The sequence below is a fragment of the Pseudophryne corroboree genome, chromosome 4 (assembly GCF_028390025.1).
Source record: "Pseudophryne corroboree isolate aPseCor3 chromosome 4, aPseCor3.hap2, whole genome shotgun sequence".
NCBI lineage: Eukaryota > Metazoa > Chordata > Amphibia > Anura > Myobatrachidae > Pseudophryne > Pseudophryne corroboree.
In genome coordinates, this window is record NC_086447.1 from 539407123 (window position 1) to 539430220 (window position 23098).

The following is a 23098-nucleotide window of genomic DNA, read 5'->3' on the forward strand; positions in this document are numbered from 1 at the left end:
GTGGGGTGCTGTTTTTTTTTTATCAAACAGGCAGCGCTGGGTACATATATCGTTATACCGATATATGGGCGCTGGGGTGTGAGCTGGCATACTCCCTCTGTCTCCTCTTTCTGGGCTGCAGTGTGGGCCTGTCACCTTGCTGGGACGTTCTGTGTGTTGGGTGTGTCGGTACTAAGTGTCGACATGTCTGAGGCTGAATGTTATTCACCAGAGGAGGTTATGGGAGGTGTGGATGCGGGGCTAGAATTGGCACTGTCGACGCAGCCGACACCTGACTTACTAGCACTTCTTAATACGATCAATTCCAATGTAGCTTCTTTATCGAAGTGGTTAGATAAGTCTGAGTCACAGACGCAGGTGTGGAAAAAGTCCATGGAGGAGGCTTTGTCTCAGGTACAGACCCCATCCGGTTCCCATAAGAGGCCATTTACTCAGGTGGGGGATACTGATACCGACACGGACTCTGATTCCGAGGTCGATTTCACTGAGGCTGCGTTACATCCACGTTTAGGGACGTCTGTCTCTTGGGTTCAAAGACCAATGCCATGTCGATATCTGCTAGGAGGGCTCTGTGGATCCATCAATGGAATGCTGATGCCGACTCCAAGAGGTCTATGGAAGCACTACCCTTCAAAGGTACGGTCTTGTTTGGGGACGGCTTGGCGGACCTAGTCTCGACCGCGACTGCGGGTAAGTCCTCTTTTCTTCCTTATGTTCCCACACAACAGAAAAAGGCACCACATCAACAAATGCAGTCCTTTCGTCACAACAAATACAGGCGTGGGAAAGGTTCATCTTTCCTCGCCTCAAAGGGTAGAGGACGGGGAAAGAAACTTCCTGCAGCCTCTGGCGCACAGGACCAAAAGTCCTCCCCTGCTGCTACCAAGTCCACCGCATGACGCTGGGGCTTCCCTGGGGGAGTCCAGACCGGTGAGGAGCCGTCTTCGGATATTCAGTCAGGTCTGGATTCAACCAGACCTGGATCCTTGGGTGTTAGAGATCGTGTCTCAAGGATACAAACTGGAGTTTCGCGAGATGCCCCCTCACCGGTTCTTCATTTCGGCATTACCTGTAGTTCTTCCGGACAGGGAGATGGTCCGGGCAGCGATTCAAAAATTGTGTCTGCAGAGGGTCATTGTTCCCGTCCCCCCGTCCCAGCGGGGGGAGGAGTTCTACTCGAGCCTCTTTGTGGTGCCGAAATCGGACGGTTCGGTCAGACCAATTCTAAATCTAAAATCCCTCAATTCATACTTGAAAGTGTTCAAGTTCAAGATGGAATCCCTTCGAGCGGTGATTGCCAGCCTGGAGGGGGGGGATTTTATGGCGTCCGTTGACATAAAAGATGCCTACTTACATGTGCCGATATATCCTCCGCATCAGGCTTTCCTCAGGTTTACGATACAGGATTCTTATTGCCAATTTCAGACGTTGCCGTTTGGGCTTTCCACGGCTCCGAGGATTTTCACCAAAGTCATGGCGGAAATGATGGTTTTTCTTCGCAAACAAGGGGTTTCAATTATCCCGTACTTGGACGATCTCCTGATAAAGGCGAGGTCCAAGGAACGGTTGCTGAGAAGTGTAGAGTTGTCACTCTCGGTACCGCGACAGCACGGTTGGGTGCTCAATTTGCCGAAATCCCAGTTGATTCCGACCACTCGGCTTCCTTTTCTGGGCATGATTCTGGACACGGATTTACAAAAGGTATTTCTTCCAGAAGAAAAGGCTCGGGAACTGCAGACGATGGTCAGGGAACTTCTGAAGCCGACGGGTGTGTCGATCCATCATTGTACTCGGGTTCTGGGGAAGATGGTTGCGGCGTACGAAGCCATACCATTTGGCAGATTTCACGCCCGGGTGTTTCAGTGGGACTTGCTGAGCAAATGGTCCGGGTCTCACCTACACATTCACCGGAAGATAAGTCTATCTCCCAGAGCCAGAATTTCTCTCCTGTGGTGGCTACAGGGTCATCACCTCCTAGGGGGACGTCGATTCGGTATCCAGGATTGGGTACTTCTGACAACAGATGCAAGTCTCCGGGGCTGGGGCGCAGTCACCCAAGGAAGAAACTTCCAGGGAAAATGGTCGCTCCAGGAAGCCTGTCTCCACATAAATATTCTCGAGTTAAGAGCCATTTACAACGGCCTGCTACAAGCAAGAAGCCTTCTTCAGGGTCGACCAGTTCTGGTACAGTCAGACAACATCACAGCGGTGGCGCATATAAACCGGCAAGGAGGAACGAGGAGCAGCGCGGGAATGACAGAGACCACAAAGATCCTTCGCTGGGCGGAACAACACGTGAGCGCACTGTCAGCAGTTTTCCTGCCGGGGGTGGACAACTGGGAAGCAGATTTCCTCAGCAGACACGATCTCCATCCGGGAGAGTGGGCTCTTCACCAAGAGGTTTTTGCAGAGGTGACAAGACGCTGGGGAATTCCGTTGATAGACATGATGGCGTCTCGGCTCAACAAGAAGCTCCCGAGGTATTGTTCCAGGTCAAGGGACCCACAAGCCACTGCAGTGGACGCCCTGGTGTCTCCGAGGGTGTTCCAGTCGGTGTATGTGTTCCCTCCACTTCCTCTCATTCCAAAGGTGCTGGGGATCATTCGACGAGCAAGGGTTCAGGCGATTCTCGTCGTTCCAGACTGGCCAAGAAGGGCCTGGTACCCGGATCTTCAGGACTTACTGGTGGAAGATCCGTGGCCGCTTCCTCTAAGAGAGGATCTGTTGTTGCAGGGTCCATGCGTGTTTCCAGACTTACCGCGGCTGCGTTGACGGCATGGAGGTTGAGCACCAGATCTTGGCTCGTAAGGGTATTCCCAGGGAGGTCATTCCAACTCTCATTAAGGCTAGGAAGGAGGTTACGGCGAAACACTATCACCGTATTTGGAGGAAGTATGTTTCCTGGTGTGAGGCTAAAAGGGCTCCTGCGGAGGTTTTTCACTTGGGTCGTTTTCTCCACTTTTTACAGGCGGGCGTAGATGCAGGCCTGAAATTGGGTTCCATCAAAGTGCAGATTTCGGCTTTATCTATTTTCTTTCAAAAAGAATTAGCTGCCCTCCCGGAGGTTCAGACCTTTGTGAAAGGAGTAATGCATATCAATCCTCCGTTTGTACCTCCTGTAGCTCCATGTGACCTTGATGTCGTCTTACGGTTTCTCATGTCTTCCTGGTTTGAACCTTTGCGTAAGGTTGAGTTGAAGTTTCTCACCTGGTAGGTGGTTATGCTTTTGGCGCTGGCGTCTGCCAGGCGGGTGTCTGAGTTGGCGGCTTTATCTCATAAGAGCCCGTACTTGATTTTTCATTTGGATAGGGCGGAATTGAGGACTCGTCAACAATTTCTACCGAAGGTGGTTTCTTCATTTCACATTAACCAACCTATTGTGGTTCCGGTGGCTACGGAAACGGTGGCGATTCCGAAATCTCTAGATGTTGTAAGAGCGTTGAAAATCTACGTTTCTAGGACAGCTGTTACTAGGAAGACTGAGGCGTTGTTTGTTTTGTATGCTGCCAACAGGATTGGTCATCCCGCTTCAAAACAGACTATTGCACGCTGGATTTGTAGTACGATCCAGCAGGCTCATTCTTCGGTCGGACTACCGGTATCGAAGTCGGTAAAAGCCCATTCTACCAGGAAAGTGGGCTCATCTTGGGCGGCTGCCCGGGGCGATTCGGCGTTACAACTTTGCCGAGCGGCTACTTGGTCGGGTTCTAACACGTTCGCTAAGTTCTATAAGTTTGATACCCTGGCCGATGAGGACCTGGGGTTTGCTCAGTCGGTGCTGCAGAGTCGTCCGCACTCTCCCGCCCGTTCTGGAGCTTTGGTATAATCCCCATGGTCCTTTTGGAGTCCCCAGCATCCTCTAGGACGTAAGAGAAAATAGGATTTTGGTACTTACCGATAAATCCTTTTCTCCTAGTCCGTAGAGGATGCTGGGCGCCCGTCCCTGTGCGGACTATTACTTGCAGTGTTTTTTTCTTGCTGGTTAATTTAGTTTATACATGGGTTGTGTATTGGTTTGTTGCAGCTTGTTGCTGGCATTAATGCATACCGTTATCTGGTTTGAGGTTATTCCGGTTGTACGGTATGTTTATGGTGTGGGCTGGTAGTTTGGTAGCCCTTAGTTAAAAATAAAAATCTTTCCTTGAAATGTCCGTCTCTCCTGGGCACAGTTCCTATAACTGGGGTCTGGAGGAGGGGCATAGAGGGAGGAGCCAGTTCACACCCAGATTAAGTCTTTTTAGTGTGCCCAAGCTCCTGCGGATCCCGTCTATACCCCATGGTCCTTTTGGAGTCCCCATCATCCTCTACGGACTAGGAGAAAAGGATTTATCGGTAAGTACCAAAATCCTATTTTTGGTCTTTAGTTTTTGATTTAACAGTGTATGAGTGTTCTAGTAACTTACATATTATTTGTTTTGTCTAGAGTCTGGGGTTTTTCGGGTACCTCTAGCCATCTTGCTGGAGCAAGATCAGAAGAAAATTCCAGGCACCAAAGTCCCACTAATATTTCAAAGTGTATGTACTCTTTTAAAACCTTTTGTTTTATATGAGAAGGTTACACATAGAACAATTAGTAGTATGCTATAGTGGTAATAAAGATGGGATTTTTGGTAATATTTATTTGTAAAATGAAAACGGTAGTTATTCAGCAATTACGATGTCAAAATAATTGTACGCATGAGATATACTTATGTATGTAATTGGAACTGGACACTGTTATAAAGGTCATGGATCAAATATGTTCTTCGCCTGTAACTGTGTTATTAGTTACAAAGTTAATAGTTACTTGGTTAAGATTTTACTTTTCTAAAACCATTGTAGTGCTATTATGGATTTTTTAAAACAAAACATTTCCAGCAATGAAAATGCAAGTCCAAAATAAAGTAATAATTTTTACAATATAATGTCTAATATTAAAATAGTTTTTTTATGTGTTTAAAATTGAATTAATAACTACAAGCATGTTTTGCATTTTCTACTTTTAGTTGATTGGTCTAATAGAGAATGGAGGACTGGACACAGAAGGCGTACTGAGAATACCCGGAGTTTCTTCAAGAATAAAAGTAATATGTGATTTTTTTTTTTTTTTTTTATTATAAATATAATAAGAAGTTCCCATACTGTATATCACTTCTTTATTTGGCGTGATATTCTTTTGCAGTTGATTGATGACCTCCTAAAGACTGGTTGGTGATGGGCAAAATTAGGATTTCTTCCAGGTGTAATGTAATACAAAAGCAATTTACCAGCTGTGGCACACAGTACTAAAGCACTATAGTGTATTCTATCACTACCAGTTGAGCAGATTAACAGGATATCTAACACAGTGATTCACTGAATTCCTCCCTAGATGGGAGAACCATATTGTTAATATCCCAGAGCGGTGAGAAAGAGAAAGGTGTTATCACTCCTTAAAAGCAAAACAAAATATATATGAACTTCTGTGCTACCGTATTAGGAAGATACTTTATTTTTAACCAATGATAAGTACAATATGTCTTTACTTCTGCACAAAAGTCCTTATTTTAGGGTATTTGTGGACAGTTTATGCTTGTAATCATAGGCTCCTCTTTATTGATTTTTTAAATTCCATATGTGGATAGCCTCAAAAATAATGGATCATAGTGTATTAAAGTTTCTAAAACATGATTGACTTAAAAACATATACAGCCTGCAAAAAGCAAAAGGCTGCGTGTGTTTACTGTATCTGCTTATATTTGGAAATAGGTTCCAGACACCTCTCCCAGTACTCTGTCTCGCTCCGGGGACAGTGGCAGGTGGTGAGTTTGACTGGGGCAGTACACCGGTCAACCTATAACACAAGTGTCCTATGCTGAGCTCAGGATGGATAAAACCTCCTGTTGAGTAGAAGTGCACTTCACTACATCAGTAATGTGTTTCGACACCAAGTTGTCTTCCTTAGGCTCTTAGGAAAACAACTTGGTGTTGAAACACATTGGTGAAGTGGAAAGGATCATCTTTGGCCATGTGAGGAAGTTGAGGCAGGACCTACAGAGACTTTCTGTGTATTGGGACAGGTGTCCAGAACCAATTTCCAAATATTAGCAGATAAGCTTATGCACTCTTTCCTTTTGGTACACTGTATACTGTATGTTTTTAAGTGAATCATGTAAATTTAATATATTATGATCATCTCTCCATTATTTTTGACGCTATCCACACATGGAATTTGAAAAATCAAGAAGGAGGAGCCTATGATTACAAGCATAAACTGGAAGCAAATACCCTAAAAAATTACTTTAATGCAGAAGTAAATATATTGTATTTACCATTGGTTGAATTTAAGTATTTTCCCAATAGGGAAGTCCAGAAGTTCATATATTTTTGGTGTTACTTCTGAGAATTGCCATAATCTCTGACATATAACATTAATTAACTTATTTTTTATATGTCCCAAGAACATAAGGATAGTACTCATCTGTTGCCCTCCCCATGATATTTTGATAAAATGATTAATAAAAAAAGTAAAATTACAAAGATACAAAACTTTTGGTCTAAAATTAAAGAAAAATGTCTGTGTAGGATTGCAATTTATATAATGTAGGCATCACAATATAACCTTCACCCTGGATACTTTAGAGTTACCTGGAGAACAAAAGTACCTAAACAATACCAAGTAAATGATTAGGGTCAGGAGTCCTTTTCACCTTTGTGATGTAGTGCAACCCACCGGCACAAACAAAAACCTATCCACAAGAATCTAATTTTAAAAAAAAGTATTAAACAAGGTAAGGATAATAAATAGAATGGTATATAAAAATCAATAAAAAGTTGCGTACAATTTGTCCATTTTGACCAATCAGAACAGCAAATAATTTAAAAAGTGCCATGTGTACGCACTATCACAATGCTGATGTGTGCACCTGGGGGCCGCTAGCGACAGTCTCAGACCTTTGTACATGCAAGAAGATCTGGGGCTATTGCCAGCGATGCCATACTGCCGAATGCAGCATGGCCCCGCTCCCCCACCCCCCTGCTCCGTCGCTCATCACTGCCGACATCGGCAAATGTGTATACTCTTGCCGATGCTGTCACCCCTGCCTCTCAACAGTCTTATCCAATGGACTGGTTTTCTCTTATTTAGGGATCACCAATGGCACAAGGCAAGGATGTTCTTTTCAAGATTTTGCTTTAATTAAACACCTTAAGACAGAGTCTGTAAGTGTGAGGATTCTAGCTATTCCAATTATTGGTAAGAGTTGGGACCACAGAATGTAAAATGTTTTTCTACGTCTATAACACTCTACTCACTGATATGGACCCTTCCAATTACTTCATGCTCCGTTTAAAAAAATATAAGATAATGGAATATGAATATCAGTCCTCAGAAAAACTGAGATTCTACACTTTTATTTAACTGTAGACATGAGGGTCTCCTTGGGACAGGCCTTTTCATTTAGCAAGAACGGACAATCAAATAGTTTGACATTTACATTATCAAAATATGTCATCAGCTTTTCCAGGAAAACTTCCTCTGTCCCCTATCTTAAATTTAGGTAGGTCTTGATTTTTAGGGACAGATTTACTTTGGAGCAGGTTCAACAGCTTTTGATGATCGTTTTAAAATGGCAATAGAAATAAATGATAAATCAAGCTTGTTTAACAATTATTTCTATTGCCAATTTATAACTATCAGTCAAAGCTATCAATGATCTATGGCTTTCATAAACTCTCCCAATCCATGTAACCTCTCATCTCTTTTTACAGTACCACACCTCAGATTTCATATGCATGTATAAACATTCCAGAGTATGCCTCTGAATCTTACAGAGAGCTCCTCATGATGGATTGTTTATCCCAGATTTGAAACAATATTATATGGTTGTGCGGCTCATTTAGTACATCACATGTAACAATTCCAGGACTGCAAGTGTATGGCCAAAGATAGAAGAAGTGATTTTACCCTTCTCTCACTACCACGTCTATAAATATCAATACAACAATCCGCCAATCTCCTATTCACTGGCAATCTGGGCTATTGCTTAGAAACTTTTCACGCTGTTCCCCCAACGCTCTCTGGTTAATCCACACTTCAGTAATCCCAAATTTCTACAGTAGCAGGCACAATTACAGCATTGCTTGTTCTCTTAAGGCCACGTGGCGGTCAGTATATATGAATGATTTAACTAGAAATACTATATTTCCTGCTTTTTTGTTAGATATCCAGTCTAATAAATTTGAAATTCCAAACAAATGTTACTTTCAGTATCTTCAAAGGAGACATTTTGACAATAAAATTAAAGACCACTTAAGGTGGGATGCATTTAATTTGTCAGCTGTTCGGATCCCTGCGTAACAGTACTGTTCCCACTCACGGGTGTCCATGACACCCATAGAGTGAGAGTAGATTCTGTGGCAAGTGCAGTGAGCCATCGAGCCCACAAGGGGACTCTTTGCGCTCACCCCACTACCTGCATTCTAGCAAGCAGGATGCCGCTGTTGGGATATTGACAGTCTGCATCCTATCTGCCAGTAAACCATACTGAATCCCTTAGGCTGTATATCTCTACTGTAGTATTGCTGTGTCTGAGATAAACCTCCTCTCTATATTCCTTTCTATATTCGGACATGACGTATTCATAGAAATTGCATAGAAATAAAATATGGGCAAGAGGCTTGGATAATGAGTAGGCAAATATGTGGGAGAATGCCAATATGTTCATGATAGAAGAAGACATATACTTTAGATAATACTGGTAATACTTACCCAGATACACATTGATTCACTAATACTGTGCCCTTTTCTTCACATTTAATGGACCTGTACAAAACTGATTTCTAGATATTAAAAATTGTATTTAATTTTAGCAATTTTCCTACCTCTTTTGACCCCAAAGCATTTTCTCTTGCCTCTCAATTTACACATAATCTCGCCTGCCAGCTTGCAACTGAATGTAAGCAGCCAACGAATTTGGCATGCTCAACATATGGCATACATGACTTTCATTATCAAAACATCCACCAAATCCTTTAACAAATCTTGGATCTCTTGCTCAGCATTGTTCAATACTGCCCATGCATAGAATTACTGCATCCAAACTATCCTTCTAGCATACCCTTTTACATCTCCCCTTTTGCGCAGACATGCAGTGTTCTATGCCATGTGCCTCCCATTTCCTACCTCTAAGTGGAAAGGCTATAAGACCATCTCCAAATAGCTTTATGTTCCTGTGACTATAAGAAGTTTTTAAAGTCCATGAGACTGTAGCCAACCTCCTTTGACGTCGCAAAAAGGCAAATATCAGCACTATATTAAACAGTAGTATAGTGCAATGGTATATTAAGAGCCAAGGAAATCTTTCAAAGTGATACAACCCAGACTGGAATTTGCTAAAATGCTTATTTACAAGCCACAATGCTTCTGGATACATGTCATTTGGAGTCAAAACTTGAACTTTTTGACAAGACACCAAACCTCCAAACTTTCAAGCGTTCCCTGAAAACTCACCTCGTCAGGCAAGCCTATCAAATTTCTGAAACACCCACATGGCCTTCAGAAGCATTAATATCTATTTGCATCCCATCAGGAATGTATTTGCAATCTGATGGGACTTCTATGCTAAAGATAGTGCCTATCATTGTATAGCCTTCCTAATTTCCTATAGATTGTAAGCTTCCTGCCTCTATGGAGTATATTTACTAAAATTCATATTTTTCAGAATGAGGTTAAAGTTCAAACACGAATGACATCGAATGTGTGAATTTGCAACTTTTTGAATTTTTTACGCCTCATTTACTATGCTGTCGTATTCTGCATTTTCGTTTTTTCCGATGATGTCATTCGTAATGTCGGGCAGTGTTTTACGTGAGTGATTAGTAAATCACTGCCGACATTAACACAATGAATCTCGGCCGGATCTGTGAGATCCGTGCAGGGCTTCATTGTGTACTTTAAAAAAGTGTTTAAATAGTTAAAAAAATAAATAAAAAAAATGCGTGGGGTCCCCCCTCCTAAGCAAAACCAGCCTCGGGCTCTTTGAGCCGGTCCTGGTTGTAAAAATATGGGGGGGGAAATGACTGGGGTTCCCCCATATTTGAACAACCAGCACCGGGCTCTGCGTCCGGTCCTGGTGCAAAAAATACGGGGGACAAAAAACGTAGGGGTCCCCCGTATTTTTTGAACCAGCACCGGGCTCCACTAGTCAGAGAGATAATGCCACAGCCGGGGGACACTTTTATATCGGTCCCTGCGGCCCTGGCATTAAATCACTAACTAGTCACCCCTGGCCGCGGTACCCTGGAGGAGTGGGAACCCCTTAAATCAAGGGGTCCCCCCCCTCCAGCCACCCAAGGGCCAGGGGTGAAGCCCGAGGCTGTCCCCCCCCCCCCCCCATCCAAGGGCTGCGGATGGGGGGCTGATAGCCTTGTGTAAAAATAAGAATATTGTTTTTTGTAGCAGTACTACAAGTCCCAGCAAGCCTCCCCGAAAGCTGGTACTTGGAGAACCACAAGTACCAGCATGCGGTGGAAAAACGGGCCCGCTGGTACCTGTAGTACTACTACAAAAAAAATACCCAAATAAAAACAGAACTCACACACCTTGAAAGTAAAACTTTATTACATACATGCACACCTACATTCACACATACTTACCTATGTTCACACGAGGGTCGGTCCACTTCTCCAAGTAGAATCCATGGGGTACCTGTGAATAAAATTATACTCGCAAAAATCCAGTGTAGATCGGTCCTCTTCTGAGGTTGTTATCCACGTACTTGGCAAAATAACAAACCGAAAAACCCGAACCACGCACTGAAAGGGGCCCCATGTTTACACATGGGACCCCTTTCCCCGACTGCCGATACCCTCCCGTGACTCCTGTCACAGAGGGTCCCTGCAGCCAATCAGGGAGCGCCACGTTGTGGCACTCTCCTGATTGGCTGTGCGCTCCTGAGCTGACAGTCAGGCTGCGCACGGCAGAGATACAATGTAGCACATAGGCGCTCCATTGTATCCAATGGTGGGAACTTTGCGGTCAGCGGTGAGGTTACTCGCGGTCAACCACTGACCGCAAAGTTCCCACCATTGGATACAATGGAGCGCCTATGCGGGGGAGGCTTGCTGGGACTTGTAGTACTGCTACAAAAAACAATATTCTTATTTTTACACAAGGATATCAGCCCCCCATCCGCAGCCCTTGGATGGGGGGGACCGCCTCGGGCTTCACCCCTGGCCCTTGGGTGGCTGGAGGGGGGGACCCCTTGATTTAAGGGGTCCCCACTCCTCCAGGGTACCCCGGCCAGGAGTGACTAGTTAGTGATTTAATGCCAAGGCCGCAGGGACCGATATAAAAGTGTCCCCCGGCTGTGGCATTATCTCTCTGACTAGTGGAGCCCGGTGCTGGTTCAAAAAATACGGGGGACCCCTATGTTTTTTGTCCCCCGTATTTTTTGCACCAGGACCGGACGCAGAGCCCGGTGCTGGTTGTTTAAATAGGGGGGAACCCCAGTCATCCCCCCCCCCCATATTTTTACAACCAGGACCGGCTCAAAGAGCCCGAGGCTGGTTTTGCTTAGGAGGGGGGGACCCCACGCATTTTTCTAATTTTTTTTTTTTTAACACTTTCCCACCCCTTCCCACTATTAAACATGCACGGATCTCACGGATCCGTGCATGCCTATCAGAACACGGTAAAAAAAAAGCAGGTCTATTTTAAAACTGCTTTTTTTAACGAATTGTATTTTTTCACGGCAGTGTTTGGCTATTGCCGGCAGTGTTTGTGAAATATAATTTTTAGTAAATTACCGTGTTGTATGAAATAACAGGCGTATTTGACCGATGGTGTATTCATTCGTATTTTTTTTCTTTGACTTCCAAAAAAATACGAATGCCCTCATCACTGCCGAGATTTTAGCTAGTAAATTCCCAAAATGACACTTTGAAGAAAAAACAGCAAATCGGTCAAAATCGGGAGCTTAGTAAATATACCCCTATGTCTGTCTGTTATTACCCAGTTTGTCTTATCACTGTTTTTTCCAATTGTAAAGCGCAACAGAATATGTTGCGCTATATATGAAACTGTAAATAAAAAAATAAAAAATTAGCTTTATGCCCACAGGTGCAGAAGTAGTTTCCAAAGAAAAGAACATAATACCTACTATAGAACATAAATGGGGCTAGGTTATATTTTGGGGCTACTTTACTGTGTCTGGCATGGGGTTCCTAGAATCTGGTCAGGGCACAATTAAAAATCAATACTATCAAGACTTTCTGGAGCTAAACATTCTGCCCAATGTCAGAAAGCTCTGTCTCAATCATTGGACCTCCAACAGTATAATGACCAGAAACACACAGCTAAAAGCACCCAAGAATGGATAAGAACAGAACATTGGACCTGTGGTTCCCAAACTTGGCCCTCACAGCACTCTACCTGTCAAGGTTTTAAGGATATCCATGCCATCTGATGTGGCCTTCAATGAGCCCTAATCTGAATCCTATCGAATATCTATGGAAAGAGCTGAAACTTGCAGTCTGGAGAAGGCACCCATTAAACCTGAGACAACTGGAAGATTTTGCCTAGGAAGAGTGGTCCAAACTACCTGTTGCCAAGTGTAGAAGTCTCATTGAGAAACACAAATATGACTTGATTGCACTGATTGCCTCTATAGGTTGTGCACCAAAATATAAGGTTAAGGGTCTTATCATTTTTATTCATGCCATTTTCATTTGTTTTATTCATTTAAATATCCTGTTGAATCAAAGATCAAATACAAAGTCTGATTTCTATTAAATATAGAATAAGCTATGATGGATGCCAATAGCTTTGGAGATCTTAGTTGCGTATATCTGCAGATATAGGGTTAAGCCCCCAGGCCGATCGACCAGGCTTCTCCGTCACTGGGGGTCCCTAATACTAGGTATGGGTCCGGGGTGCAGGACCCCACGATGTCGGCACAGGTAGGCCACCCCAGGTCAGCACACAGGTGAAAATTAATAGGGGTTAATAAGAAGCACAGAAGTGCTATGTAAGTGGTGTGATTAAAATAATATATACAAAGTGATAGGGAAAATCATAAGTGTTAATAAAGTGTTAGGGTGTGCCGACCTGAAGCAGCCCAGCCATACCGACACAGGGGCCACTGCACCCCACACCCACCCCATGAATAATTACAAATATGTCTGGGTTAAATTCCCAGTGTAAGGCCACATGGTAATGGCTCCTACAGCATCTGAGAGCCAGCTTACCTGGGGATACCCCTGGCTTCCCCTATGGCACTCGGGAGTCGGCAATCCCTCCTAATGCTGACCCATCTATGCCTCTCTAAATACAATACACAAAATGGAAAGCTGCTCAATCAGATTGTAATGTCACTCAGGTGCTAAAAGGGAGTGGTAATTCTGTGTAGGAAAAAACTGTGTTCCCTAATGCACACCGAGTGAAAAATATTACTACATAATAGTCAGATAATACGGAGATCTTAGTTGCGTATATCTGCAGATATAGGGTTAAGCCCCCAGGCCGATCGACAAGGCTTCTCCGTCACTGGGTGTCCCTAATACTAGGTATGGGTCCGGGGTGCAGGACCCCACGATGTCGGCACAGGTCGGCCACCCCAGGTCAGCACACAGGTGAAAATTAATAGGGGTTAATAAGAAGCACAGAAGTGCTATGTAAGTGGTGTGATTAAAATAAATATATACAAAGTGATAGGGAAAATCATAAGTGTTAATAAAGTGTTAGGGTGTGCCGACCTGAAGCAGCCCAGCCATACCGACACAGGGGCCACCGCACCCCACACCCACCCCATGAATAATTACAAATATGTCTGGGTTAAATTCCCAGTGTAAGGCCACATGGTAATGGCTCCTACAGCATCTGAGAGCCAGCTTACCTGGGGATACCCCTGGCTTCCCCTATGGCACTCGGGAGTCCGCAATCCCTCCTAATGCTGACCCATCTATGCCTCTCTAAATACAATACACAAAATGGAAAGCTGCTCAATCAGATTGTAATGTCACTCAGGTGCTAAAAGGGAGGGGTAATTCTGTGTAGGAAAAAAACTGTGTTCCCTAATGCACACCGAGTGAAAAATATTACTACATTATAGTCAGATAATACGGAGATCTTAGTTGCGTATATCTGCAGATATAGGGTTAAGCCCCCAGGCCGATCGACAAGGCTTCTCCGTCACTGGGGGTCGCTAATACTAGGTATGGGTCCGGGGTGCAGGACCCCACGATGTCGGCACAGGTCGGCCACCCCAGGTCAGCACACAGGTGAAAATTAATAGGGGTTAATAAGAAGCACAGAAGTGCTATGTAAGTGGTGTGATTAAAATAATATATACAAAGTGATAGGGAAAATCATAAGTGTTAATAAAGTGTTAGGGTGTGCCGACCTGAAGCAGCCCAGCCATACCGACACATGGGCCACCGCACCCCACACCCACCCCATGAATAATTACAAATATGTCTGGGTTAAATTCCCAGTGTAAGGCCACATGGTAATGGCTCCTACAGCATCTGAGAGCCAGCTTACCTGGGGATACCCCTGGCTTCCCCTATGGCACTCGGGAGTCCGCAATCCCTCCTAATGCTGACCCATCTATGCCTCTCTAAATACAATACACAAAATGGAAAGCTGCTCAATCAGATTGTAATGTCACTCAGGTGCTAAAAGGGAGGGGTAATTCTGTGTAGGAAAAAACTGTGTTCCCTAATGCACACCGAGTGAAAAATATTACTACATAATAGTCAGATAATACGGAGATCTTAGTTGCGTATATCTGCAGATATAGGGTTAATTATTCATGGGGTGGGTGTGGGGTGCGGTGGCCCCTGTGTCGGTATGGCTGGGCTGCTTCAGGTCGGCACACCCTAACACTTTATTAACACTTATGATTTTCCCTATCACTTTGTATATATTATTTTAATCACACCACTTACATAGCACTTCTGTGCTTCTTATTAACCCCTATTAATTTTCACCTGTGTGCTGACCTGGGGTGGCCGACCTGTGCCGACATCGTGGGGTCCTGCACCCCGGACCCATACCTAGTATTAGGGACCCCCAGTGACGGAGAAGCCTTGTCGATCGGCCTGGGGGCTTAACCCTATATCTGCAGATATACGCAACTAAGATCTCTGTATTATCTGACTATTATGTAGTAATATTTTTCACTCGGTGTGCATTAGGGAACACAGTTTTTTCCTACACAGAATTACCCCTCCCTTTTAGCACCTGAGTGACATTACAATCTGATTGAGCAGCTTTCCATTTTGTGTATTGTATTTAGAGAGGCATAGATGGGTCAGCATTAGGAGGGATTGCTGACTCCCGAGTGCCATAGGGGAAGCCAGGGGTATCCCCAGGTAAGCTGGCCCTCAGATGCTGTAGGAGCCATTACCATGTGGCCTTACACTAGGAATTTAACCCAGACATATTTGTAATTATTCATGGGGTGGGTGTGGGGTGCGGTGGCCCCTGTGTCGGTATGGCTGGGCTGCTTCAGGTCGGCACACCCTAACACTTTATTAACACTTATGATTTTCCCTATCACTTTGTATATATTATTTCTCTAACGTCCTAAGTGGATGCTGGGGACTCCGTAAGGACCATGGGGAATAGCGGCTCCGCAGGAGACTGGGCACATCTAAAGAAAGCTTTAGGATTAACTGTTGTGCACTGGCTCCTCCCCCTATGACCCTCCTCCAAGCCTCAGTTAGATTTCTGTGCCCGACGAGAAGGGTGCACACTAGGGGCTCTCCTGAGCTTCTTAGTGAAAGTTTTAGTTTAGGTTTGTTATTTTCAGTGAGACCTGCTGGCAACAGGCTCACTGCATCGAGGGACTAAGGGGAGAAGAAGCGAACTCACCTGCGTGCAGAGTGGATTGGGCTTCTTGGCTACTGGACATTAGCTCCAGAGGGACGATCACAGGTCCAGCCTGGATGGGTCCCGGAGCCGCGCCGCCGGCCCCCTTACAGAGCCAGAAGAGCGAAGAGGTCCGGAAAAATCGGCGGCAGAAGACGTTCCTGTCTTCAATAAGGTAGCGCACAGCACTGCAGCTGTGCGCCATTGCTCTCAGCACACTTCATACTCCGGTCACTGAGGGTGCAGGGCGCTGGGGGGGGCGCCCTGAGACGCAATAAAACATGACAGAAATACCTTACATGGCAAAAAATACATCACATATAGCTCCTGGGCTATATGGATGCATTTAACCCCTGCCAGAATATACAAAAAACCGGGAGATAAGGCCGCCGAAAAGGGGGCGGAGCCTATCTCCTCAGCACACTGGCGCCATTTTCCCTCACAGCTCAGTTGGAGGGAAGCTCCCTGGCTCTTCCCTGCAGTCACTACACTACAGAAAGGGTTAAAAAAAGAGAGGGGGGCACTAATTAGGCGCAGTATTAAAACATACAGCAGCTATAAGGGGAAAAACACTTATATAAGGTTATCCCTGTATATATATAGCGCTCTGGTGTGTGCTGGCATACTCTCCCTCTGTCTCCCCAAAGGGCTAGTGGGGTCCTGTCCTCTATCAGAGCATTCCCTGTGCGTGTGCTGTGTGTCGGTACGTTTGTGTCGACATGTATGAGGAGAAAAATGATGTGGAGACGGAGCAGAGTGTCTGTAACAGTGATGTCATCCCCTAGGGGGTCGACACCTGAGTGGATGTACTGTTGAAAATTACGTGACAGTGTCAGCTCTATATAAAAAAAAAACAGTGGTTGACATGAGACAGCCGGCTACTCAGCTTGTGCCTGTCCAGACGTCTCATAGGCCGTCAGGGGCTCTAAAGCGGCCGTTACCTCAGATGGCAGATACAGACGCCGACACGGATACTGACTCCTGTGTCGACGGTGAAGAGACAACTGTGATTTCCAGTAGGGCCACACGTTACATGATTGAGTCAATGGAAAAATGTTTTTATACATTTCTGATAATACGAGTACCACCAAAAAAGGGTATTATGTTCGGTGAGGGAAAAACTACCTGTAGTTTTCCTGAATCTGAGAAATAAAATGAGGTGTGATGATGCGTGGGTTTCCCCCCGATAACAATTGATAATTTCTTAAAAAGTATTGGCTGCATACCCTTTCCCGCCAGAGGTTAGGGTGCGTTGGGAAACACCCCCTAGGGGGGATGAGGCGCTCACACGCTTGTAAGAACAAGGGCTCTACCCTCTCATGAGATGGCCGCCCTTAAGGATCCTGCTGATAGAAAGCAGGAGGGTATCCAAAAAGGTATTTACACACATACTGGTGTTATACTGCGACCAGCTATCGCCTCAGCCTGGAGGTGCAGTGCTGTGTTGGCATGGTCGGATTCCCTGACTGGAAATATTGATAGTATATTATTGCCTATAGAGCATTTAAAAGATGCATTTCTATATATGCATGATGCACAGCGGAATAATTGCCGACTGGCATCAAGTATAAGTGCGTTGTCCAATTCTACCAGTAAAATGGTCAGGTGATGCGGATTCCAAACGGCATTTGGAAGTATTGCCTTTGAAAGGGTGGCCACGGCAACAGCTGGGAAATCCACGTTTGTACCCCAGGTCGCCTCTCAAAATAAGACGCCGTATTATCAGGCGCAGTCCTTTGTTGGCAAGCGGACAAAAGGTTCCTCTTTTCTGCTCGTGACAGAGGGAGAGGAAAAAGGCTGCAGAGATCAGCCAGTTCCCAGGAACAGAAACCCTTTCCCGCCTCTGCCAAGCCCTCAGTATGACGCTAGGGCTTTACAAGCTCAGGCACGGTGGGGGCCCGTTCTCAATGAATTTCAGTGCGCAGTGGGCTCACTCACAAGTAGACCCCTGGATCCTTCAGGTAATATCTCAGGGGTACATATTGGAATTCGAGACGTCTCCCCCTCGCCGTTTCCAAAAGTCGGCTTTACCGACGTCTCCCTCTGACAGGGAGGCAGTTTTGGAAGCCATTCACAAGCTGTATTCCCAGCAGGTGATAATCAAGGTACCCCTCCTGCAACAGGGAACGGGGTATTATTCCACACTATTGTGGTACCGAAGCCAGACGGCTCGGTGAGACCGATTCTAAATCTAAAATCTAAAATCTTTGAACACTTACATACAGTGGTTCATATTCAAGATTCAGTCACTCAGAGCAGTGATTGCGAACCTGGAAGAAGGGGACTACATGATGTCTCGGGACATCAAGGATGCTTACCTTCATGTCAAAATTTACCCTTCTCACCAAGGGTACCTCAGGTTATGGTACAGAACTGTCACTATCAGTTCAGACGCTGCCGTAGGGATGGTCCACGGCACCCCGGGTCTTTACCAAGGTAATGGACGAAATGATATCCCTTCGAAGGAAGGGAATTTTAGTTATCCCTTACTTGGACGATTCCCTGATAAGGGTAAGATCCAGGGAACAGTTGGAGGTCGGTGTAGCACTATCTCAGGTAGTGTTGCGGCAGCACGATTGGATTCTCAATATTCCAAAATCGCAGCTGGTTCCGACGACTTGTCTTCTGTTTCCTAGGGATGATCCTGGACACAGTCCAGAAAAAAGGTGTTTCTCCCGGAAGAGAAAGCCAGGGAGTTATCCGAGCTAATCAGGAACCTCCTAAAACCGAACCAAGTCTCAGTGCATCAATGCACAAGGGTTCTGGGTAAAAATGGTGGCTTCCTATGAAGCAATCCCATTCGTTAGATTCCACACAAGAACTTTCCAGTGGAACCTACTGGACAAATGGTCCGGGTCGCATTTTCAGATGCATCAGCGGATAACCCTGTCACCAAGGACAAGGGTATCCATCCTGTGGTGGTTGCAGAGTGCTCATCTTCTAGAGGGCCGCAGATTCGGCATTCAGGACTGGGTCCTGGTGACCACGGATGCCAGCCTGCGAGGCTGGGGAGCAGTCACACAGGGAAGGAATATCCAGGGCTTAGGGTCAAGCCTGGATACATCACTTCACATAAATATCCTGAAGCTAAGGGCCATTTACAATGCTCTAAGCTTAGCGAGACCTCTGCTTCAAGGTCAGCCGGTGTTGATCCAGTCGGACAACATCATGGCAGTCACCCACGTAAACAGACAGGGTGGCACAAGAAGCAGGAGGGCAATGGCAGAAGCTGCAAGGATTCTTCGCTGGGCGGAAAATCATGTGATAGCACTGTCAACAGTATTCATTCCGGGAGTGGACAACTGGGAAGCAGACTTCCTCAGCACGACCTCCACCCGGGAGAGTGGGGACTTCACCCAGAAGTCGTCCACATGATTAAAAAACTCGACAGGTATTGCGCCAGGTCAAGAGACCCTCAGGCAAAAGTTTGTAGACGCTCTGGTAACACCGTGGGTGTACCAGTCAGTGTATGTGTTCCCTCCTCTGCCTCTCATACCCAAGGTACTGAGATTGATAAGATGGAGAGGAGAAAGCACTATATTCGTGGCTCCGGATTGGCCAAGAAGGACTTGGTAACCGGAACTTCAAGAGAGGCTCACGGAGGATCCGTGGCCTCTACCTCTAAGAAGGGACCTGCTCCAGCAAGGACCCTGTCTGTTCCAAGACTTACCGCGGCTGCGTTTGACGGCATGGCGGTTGAACACCGGATCCTGAAGGAAAAAAGGCATTCCGGATGAAGTCATCCCTATCCTGATCAAAAGCCAGGAAGGATGTAACCGCAAAAACATTATCACCGCAATTGGCGAAAATATGTTGCGTAGTGCGAGGCCAGTAAGGCCCGACGGAGGAAATTCAACTGGGTCGATTCCTACATTTCCTGCAAACAGGAGTGTCTATGGGCCTGAAATTGGGGTCCATTAAGGTTCAGATTTCGGCCCTGTCAATTTTCTTCCAAAAAAGAACTAGCTTCAGTCCCTGAAGTTTAGACGTTTGTAAAAGGGGTACTGCATATACAGCCTCCTTTTGTGCCTCCAGTGCAAATTTGGGATCTCAATGTAGTTTGGGTTCCAAAACTCACATTGGTTTGAACCACTTAAATCTGTGGAGTTAAAATATCTCACATGGAAAGTGGTCATGCTGTTGGCCCTGGCCTGGGCCAGGCGCGTGTCAGAATTGGCGGCTTTATCCTGTAAAAGCCCTTATCTGATTTTCCATTCGGACAGGGCGGAATTGAGGACTCGTCCTCAGTTTCTCCCTAAGGTGGTTCCAGCGTTTTCACCTGAACCAACCTATTGTGGTGCCTGCGGCTACTAGGGACTTGGAGGAATCCAAGTTGCTGGATGTTGTCAGGGCCCTGAAAATATGTTTCCAGGACGGCTGGAGTCAGGAAATCTGACTCGCTGTTTATCCTGTATGCACCCAACAAGCTGGGTGCTCCTGCTTCTAAGCAGACTATTGCTCGTTGGATTTGTAGTACAATTCAGCTTGCACATTCTGTGGCAGGCCTGCCACAGCTAAAATCTGTAAAAGCCCGTTCCACAAGGAAAGTGGGCTCATCTTGGGCGGCTGCCCGAGGGGTCTCGGCTTTACAACTTTGCCGAGCAGCTACTTGGTCAGGGGCAAACACGTTTGCTAAATTCTACAAATTTGATACCCTGGCTGAGGAGGACCTGGAGTTCTCTCATTCGGTGCTGCAGAGTCATCCGCACTCTCCCGCCCGTTTGGGAGCTTTGGTATAATCCCCATGGTCCTTACGGAGTCCCCAGCATCCACTTAGGACGTTAGAGAAAATAAGAATTTACTTACCGATAATTCTATTTCTCATAGTCCGTAGTGGATGCTGGGCGTCCATCCCAAGTGCGGATTGTCTGCAATACTTGTACATAGTTATTGTTACAAAAATCGGGTTATTATTGTTGGGAGCCATCTTTTCAGAGGCTCCTCTGTTATCATACTGTTAACTGGGTTCAGATCACAAGTTATACGGTGTGATTGGTGTGGCTGGTATGAGTCTTACCCGGGATTCAAAATCCTTCCTTATTGTGTACGCTCGTCCGGGCACAGTATCCTAACTGAGGCTTGGAGGAGGGTCATAGGGGGAGGAGCCAGTGCACACCAGTTAATCCTAAAGCTTTCTTTAGATGTGCCCAGTCTCCTGCGGAGCCGCTATTCCCCATGGTCCTTACGGAGTCCCCAGCATCCACTACGGACTATGAGAAATAGAATTATCGGTAAGTAAATTCTTATTTTTAATCACACCACTTACATAGCACTTCTGTGCTTCTTATTAACCCCTATTAATTTTCACCTGTGTGCTGACCTGGGGTGGCCGACCTGTGCCGACATCGTGGGGTCCTGCACCCCGGACCCATACCTAGTATTAGGGACCCCCAGTGACGGAGAAGCCTTGTCGATCGGCCTGGGGGCTTAACCCTATATCTGCAGATATACGCAACCAAGATCTCCTTATTATCTGACTATTATGTAGTAATATTTTTCACTCGGTGTGCATTAGGGAACACATTTTTTTCCTACACAGAATGACCCCTCCCTTTTAGCACCTGAGTGACATTACAATCTGATTAAGCAGCTTTCCATTTTGTGTATTGCCAATAGCTTTGGTCAGTTTCAAGTTATTTCAGAGAAAAATGTGTTCTTTGTTTGTGGAAGGGTGCTAAAAAATGTATACATGTCTGCAGGGCCGGTGCTAGGGTGTTCGGCACCCCCCTGCAAACTATAAATTTGCACCCTCCCATACTTTACAAAGGGACAGCGCACATAATGCCCCCTATAGCAGTGACGCTTATACACATAATGCTCCCTGTAGTAGCCGCTTATACACACAATGAACCCTGTAGTAGTGACACTTACACACGTAAAGCCCCCTGCAGCAGTGACACCTATACAAGACTCCCCCTCTAGTAGCGTAGCGCCCCCTGTACCAGTAACGCTTACACACGTAACGTTCCCTGTATCAGTGACGCTTACACACGTAACGCCCCCTGTATCAGTGATGCTTACAAACAAAACCCCCCTGTACCAGTGAAGCTTACACGCGTAACGCCCGCTGTACCAGTGACGCTTACACACATAATGCCCACTGTACCAGTGACGCTTACACACGTAACGCCCCCTGTACCAGTGACGCTTACACACGTAACGCCCCCTGTACCAGTGACGCTTACACACGTAACGCCCCCCTGTACCAGTGACGCTTACACACGTAACGCCCCCTGTACCAGTGACGCTTACACACGTAACGCCCCCTGTACCAGTGACGCTTACACACGTAACACCCCCTGTACCAGTGACGCTTACACACGTAACGCCCCCCTGTACCAGTGACGCTTACACACGTAACGCCCCCTGTACCAGTGACACTCTCACACGTAACGCCCCCTGTAGCAGTGACACTCTCACACGTAACGCCCCCTGTAGCAGTGACGCTCTCACACATTATGCCACACAGTCACATATACATACACACATGTATACATATATACACACCCCTACCTAAAGACAGTCACACACACACCTACCTAAAGACAGTCACACATACATACATACATACATACATACATACATACATACATGTATGTATACATATATACACACACACACACTTGCCTAAAGAAATCTGGCAGGCCTCATCCTCCTGTGTAGCAGGGTGCTGCAGCCTGCTCCGCCCCCTTTTGAGTCCCTTGCGGCCACTGCACTGTCACAGTAGGAGGCTTCGTGCTGTCGGCCCTACTGTACTTTACAAGCAGCAGCTCGGCTGTACCTCTTGAGTCTCTGGCAACCTGGTCCACTCTATGTAGCCCCGCCCCCTCTGCCCTTGAGGCTTCACCCCTTTTCTAAACGAACACAATCAAGTGGGGAGGACTGGAGGCTTTCCTTGAAGCTGCCGGCGCCGTTGCCTGTCACACAGTTTGAAAGAGGCAGCAGCAGGGGGACAGGCGCAGCGGCAGCACAGGGATGCAGAGCAGGGAGAGCGCCTCTCCGGTCCGGCACCTACCTGCACTGCATCCCTTTGCTGAGCGGGTAGCGCCAAGTCTGCATGTCTGTATCTAGAGCAGACCTGGTTAACGTGGCTCTCCAGCTGTTGTGAAAATACAAATACCAACATGCCCTGCCACAGTTTTGTTATTAGTGAATACTAAAATTGTGGCAGGGCATGCTGGGACTTATAGTTTCACAACAGCTGGAGAGCCACAGCTTGGCCAGGCCTGGCCTAGAGTAATAGTTTACACTGAGCTAGATGTACTG

The 23098-nt window shown here is 46.0% G+C and overlaps 1 protein-coding gene across 2 annotated transcripts in view; it reads left to right on the forward strand.

Moving 5' to 3' along the window:
- Positions 1 to 23098, forward strand: part of ARHGAP18 (Rho GTPase activating protein 18) — a 235451-nt gene that overhangs the window by 147202 nt on the left and 65151 nt on the right. For both annotated transcript variants that reach the window (XM_063917328.1, XM_063917327.1), the window contains exons 7-8: positions 4424 to 4515; positions 4986 to 5063. In XM_063917328.1, coding sequence (XP_063773398.1) covers positions 4424 to 4515; positions 4986 to 5063 — 170 coding nt within the window. The remainder of the gene's footprint in view (positions 1 to 4423; positions 4516 to 4985; positions 5064 to 23098) is intronic.